The sequence below is a fragment of the Corvus cornix genome, chromosome 7, assembly GCF_000738735.6.
Source record: "Corvus cornix cornix isolate S_Up_H32 chromosome 7, ASM73873v5, whole genome shotgun sequence".
Classification (NCBI taxonomy): domain Eukaryota; kingdom Metazoa; phylum Chordata; class Aves; order Passeriformes; family Corvidae; genus Corvus; species Corvus cornix.
Window position 1 is genome coordinate 8,812,416 of NC_046337.1, and position 5,085 is coordinate 8,817,500.

At 62.2% G+C, this 5,085-nt stretch overlaps 1 protein-coding gene across 2 annotated transcripts in view; it reads right to left on the reverse strand.

Annotated features, from left to right (window-relative positions):
* Positions 1 to 237: 237 nt before the first annotated feature.
* Positions 238 to 5,085, reverse strand: part of EN1 (engrailed homeobox 1) — a 5,857-nt gene continuing 1,009 nt past the window's right edge. Inside the window, exons 2-4 of one of the 2 annotated variants that reach the window (XM_039555564.1) lie at positions 2,274 to 2,652; positions 673 to 1,896; positions 238 to 489 (exon numbers count right to left, since the gene is read on the reverse strand). In XM_039555564.1, the coding sequence (XP_039411498.1) occupies positions 2,336 to 2,652 (317 nt within the window). In that variant the 3' untranslated portion in view covers positions 238 to 489; positions 673 to 1,896; positions 2,274 to 2,335. Of the gene's footprint in view, positions 490 to 672; positions 2,653 to 5,085 lie in introns of both variants that reach the window. The other variant, XM_039555563.1, reaches the window with a different exon arrangement.

Consider the following 5,085-nt stretch of genomic DNA (forward strand, 5'->3'; position numbering starts at 1 on the left):
CGAGAGCGGCAAGTGAAGGGGGGCTTAGGGGGAATCTGAATGCAACCCCCGAACTCTGCAGTTGCCCCCGCCGGTCCGGGCTCTCGCCGACCGCTTTCCCCGCGAGCAGTGGAGCTCGCACCTTGAAGGACGGCTTTATTTTCTTCAGTGCGGAAGACCCGAGTTCATGTTCCAATCCCATCGGAAAGAAAGAAAGAAAAAAAAAAAAAGAGGGAAAAAGAAATGCACAACTTTAGATGGCGCTGTACATCATTTATTTAAGCCCTCTGAGTATTCCCGGCTCCTCGGCCTGCAGAGAGGAGAAGAGCCCTCGCCGGGCAGAGGCGGGCTGGGCTGGGCGGGGATGGGGTGGGATACGCTGGGGTAGGATGGGGTGGGATGAGGTGTAGGAGGGGTCCTGCCCCACTGGCAGCGGGCGCGGAGGGCAGGGGCTCTCTTCTCTCCCCAGCCTGTGCCTCCATCCCCGGACGATGATAGCAAACCGCAGCCCTAAGCAGGAAGAGTTAAAAAGCACGAAAATGGCAGAAGCCATCTCCCGCTTTCCCACTGCTCCCCTTCTCAAATAGACGGAAACCCCCTAATGCCTCCGACGGGACGAGGAGAGGGGAGCCGCAGGCTGCGCTGACCGGGAGTGCCGCTGCTTGCCCCCTTCCGCCCCCCGGTCCCACTGACCTGGGCATGGCCTCGGCATTGCCCCATCCTCTGGGGAGATGCAGGAGAAAGGGTCCCCCGGCTTCAGCTCCGCTCGCTTGTCCTCTTCGCCCCGCCGGCTGCGGGCCTAGGGCAGGGATACAGAGGAGCAAAAAGAAAAGAAGAAGGAAAGCCGACAGACAGGCTCGTCGAGGGGGACAGGCAGCTCTCCACCCGCCTCGGCGCCCGGTTTCATCAGGGGCAGTGAGCAGCGGAATTCCATCGCCAGCCCTCGGCTTGGCGGGGCCCCACGCAAGGCCCGCGTGGGCTCAGGCCCGGCGGTCCTCGACGGCTCGAGGACAAGGCCATGGGCACGGCCCGGTCCCGGCTCGCCGGTGTCCCCGGGCCGGAGGCGAAGAGAGCCGACCCGGGACTGGCCACGGCCGCCTTTAAGCGGGGCGGGTGGAAAAGCGGAGCGGGGGCCACAGCCGGGAGCCCCGCCGTGCCGCCGGCCCTCCGCCACCCCGCGCGTCCCACGCACACGGTAAATGTGAGCCCGAGCCCTGGAACAGGGAGCGGAGGGCAGGGACCGGCGCCGGGAGCGTTGCCGGGAGCGGTGGCTCAGCGCCTAGAGCCGAGCGTCGATCGCTCCGGTCCGATCCTCGGATCCTCGGGAGAGGTCCTCGCTGGAAACAGCGTGGGAGCAGATCCTCTCGGAGCGAGACGAGGAGCTGTCAGACAAATATCTTTCCAACACATCCCGGAGCTCTAAACGTCCAGACGGTTTCAGGCAATTTTTCAGCGGGAACTGGTGATATATTATCACTATTATTATGAGGTGGTTTTTATTTCTGGTTAAAAAGGGAGATGCGGCAGGCGAAGCACGACCGCAACTGCCAAAGAGAATTAATTTTTTTTAAAGGGTAGAAAAATTTAAAATAATTTCTTAAAAATCGAAGGTCTCAAGGTTTTTAACGAGGGATGAGTGGTTTAAAAATTGCTGCATCTATCGAAAGCAAAACCTAAATATGCCACCGAAATGGCACTATGTACACAGCGTATGGTGTATGTATATATACACTTATTTATTATATTTATATATATATATATACAAACACCCATACACTAAAATAAAGAATTACAGCCAGCCTGGATCCTGAACACAGTCTACACTTTATTTCAGACTACAGATTTCTGAACATAATAAAATCTTTGGCTTGTAGCGGCGGGTTCAGTCTCGCAGTCTGTGGATCAGAATTTTTTTTCCTCGGGGAAAAAAAAAAGAGACAGAAATTCACACACACAAAAAAAATAAAATAAGCTCAAACGACAGATGAGAAAAGTCCGACATTTACTGTAAAACAGGAGCAACGGACATCGGGGGGGGGGGGGCGAAGAAAAAAAGGAAAGTAAACAAAACGAACAAACGAACAAAAGAAAGGAGAAACAGAGAGAAGGGAAGAGAGAAACTGTCCAGCAAATAGAGATCGCTACACATATTTCTTACCTGAAATTAAATATATACAAGGTCATATGCTGTTTGGCTATATAGAGATAATTTTTTTAAGTGTTCATATTTTTTTTTTTTCTTAATCGAAGTCCTTATACTATGGATAGACAATAGATCTGCTTTTAAATCGCACCTGTCCGCCTCCCGGCCGGCGGGCCAGCGCCGCGGCGCAGGGCTGGGCTAGGGCCGCCCGCCTCACTCGCTCTCCTCTTTGTCCTGCACCGTGGTGGTGGAGTGGTTGTAGAGTCCCTGGGCCATGAGGTGCAGCGCCAGCCCGTTCTTGATGCCCGTCGCCTTCTTGATCTTGGCCCGTTTGTTCTGGAACCAGATCTTGATCTGGGACTCGTTGAGGCTGAGCTCCTGGGCCAGGCTCTGCCGCCGCTGCTCCGTGATGTACCGGTTCGCCTGGAACTCCGCCTTCAGCCGCTGCAGCTGCTCGGCCGTGAACGCCGTCCGCGGCCGCTTGTCCTCCTTCTCCGTCTTCTTCTTCTTCAGCTTCCTGGTGCGGGGGCCTGCGGGCAGGGCACACACACGCCGCTGGGCAGGGCCGCGCCGCCGACCGACCGACAGCCCGACCGCCGCCCCCGCCCCGCCGGCCGAGGAAAAATGGCCGACGGGTGAATTTGTGGTGGTTCTGTGTGTCCCCCTCAGCCCCACAACCCCGGCACGGTCGCCCCGGCGCGGCGCGGCGGAGGGAAGGATGGGGAAGGAACGGGGAGGCCGGGGCCGAGCGCGCCCGCGCATCGCCCGCCGCCCCGGGGCCCCACCGAGCCGGCCCCGCGGGCGAGGGCAGCGGAGCCCCGCTCGCCCCCCGCCCCGGCACACGTCGGGGCGCCGCTCCGCCCGCTCTGCTGGGCCGAGCCGCTCTCCTTCTGCATGGCCCGGGATCGGGGCCCGCCGGCCGGGCAGCGGCTCCGCCGGGCAGCGCGGGGACCAAAGGTCCCCGCTGCCAGGCACCGGAGAACCGCCACCGGCAGCGGACTGGCCAAAGGCTGCCCTGGTCTCCTTCTGGGGGGCAACGACCCTCTCCGCAAAGCCAGTCCAGTCCCGGGGGACCCTTCTCTGCCACCACCCCGCAGCCTCTCCGCCACCGCCCGGATTGCCCGGGATCTCCGGTGGCCGATCCTTGCCGGGGACCTACGGCCCCACTTGCAGCTCCCTCCGCGAAGCCCCGCAGAAAGCAGAGCCTCGCCGCTCCACATCCAGGCCGCAAAGGGGCCAGCTGAAGTGCGACACAGCTCGCCGGGGAAGCCACCCGGTCCCGGGGCGCATCCTGAGGACAGCGCTTGGCCGAAGAGGCGTACCCCCGGTCCTCTGCCCGCCGGCATGGCCCGGCCGTGGGGAAGAGGAGTGGGGAGGGAACCGTGAAGAAAGGGATCTACGAAAATTCCCCGACAGCTGTCGGGCTCGGCGGGCGGTCCCGGGCCCGCAGCCCCCCGTCAGCAGCAATCGGAGCCGAAGCAGGCAAGGCCTCCCTGCCGCCGAGTAGGCCGAAAGCTCCTCTCCCGCCGCAGCCTTTCACCGGAACGGGGGGATTCCCCCCAGTTCGGCAGCGGCTGTCGGCGAGGAGAAAGACGGGGCCCGGTGGGGAGAGGGACAGAGCCCAGCGGGATGCTCCCGGGCTGGGCCGGCGGGGGTGGAGGGTGAGGGGAGTGAATCGCTGAGCCCCGGCACCTTGCAGCGGGGTGCCGGCGCCTCCGACCGCCGCAGCCCGCTCGTCCCCGGAACCGGGAGAAGTAGTCGGGGCCGGCGGGCAGCTACGAGCACAACAAAGAGAGCGGCCGAGCCGAGCCATTCTCCACTCGCCCTTCTCCCCTCCGGGTTGCAGCGAGCAGGGAGTGTCGGGGAGGACATGCAGATATGATCCTTTACCCGAAGAAAGGGGAGGAAAGGAAATGAAGGCGCAAGTGCAGAACGCCAGGCGCACGGTGGCCCTGGGAATCGGCAGCACAACACCCGCGGCCGGGCCGGGAGCGAGGCCGTGCCGTCTGACAGCTCTATCACCCCATCAATCACCCCAGTCAATCAAAGAGGCTTTTCTGAGTTTGAAGTCGTTGGACGTGTTAATAACGGGGGATGGAGACGGCTCGGCCGCACTGACGGCCGGCGGGGAGCACCAGGCCGGGCAGTGCGGAGCGGGGCCGGGGTCGGGCAGCGCCGCCTTCCCCGCACACCGGAGCGGCCCCGGGCAGGCATAGGGGAGCCCATCCCGGCCCCGCGCCGCGCTGGCCGATCCCTGGCTGCTGGCTGGAGGTGTCATGGGGGAACCCCATCTCCTCATCCTCCGCTTCTTTCAAAAAAAAAAAAAAAAAAAAAAGGCAGTTAAAACCGGAAAGTAACGGTGATAAACAAAGGGGTGCTTGGGGGCACCTGGGGAATGTAAAGAGGTAGAAGGGGCGACAAAACAGGGCCAGGAGGGCCGAGCCAGCGGCTCCCACGGGGACGACCTCGGGCAGAGGCACGTCCCCTCCCCGGAGCTGGGCCCCAAACGGCAGCAGGGAGCACCAGCTCCGGCGGCAATGCGCGGCCTAAGGGCCTGCCTGGCTCGCTGCAGAGGCCCCGATAAACAGCCCCTCCGCCACCTTCCTAGAAAGCCCTTTTTCCTTCGCCTCCAAGAAAACACTACCTCCTCCCCCCGCACCGCCAGCAGCCGCTCAACATGTGGCTCGGATCTTTCCCCCGCGCTCCTCCAGCAGCACCCAGGAAAAAAAATAAAATAAGGGGAGAGAAAAGCCTCAGAACAAGGGAGCAGCCAACCCCGCTGCCTTTTTCTCGCAACGCTCTCATCCCGCGCCGCCGCGCTGCGGAACACCCGGGGCTGCGGCAGGCGGGGCGGGCGGAGGGCGCGGGAAGGGGTCGCTCCCGCCGGCTCTCCGCATCGAAACGCTGCCGAATCGGGGCCCGGCGTCACATTCAAATTTGGGAGACTCGGAGGAGGAAGGAGG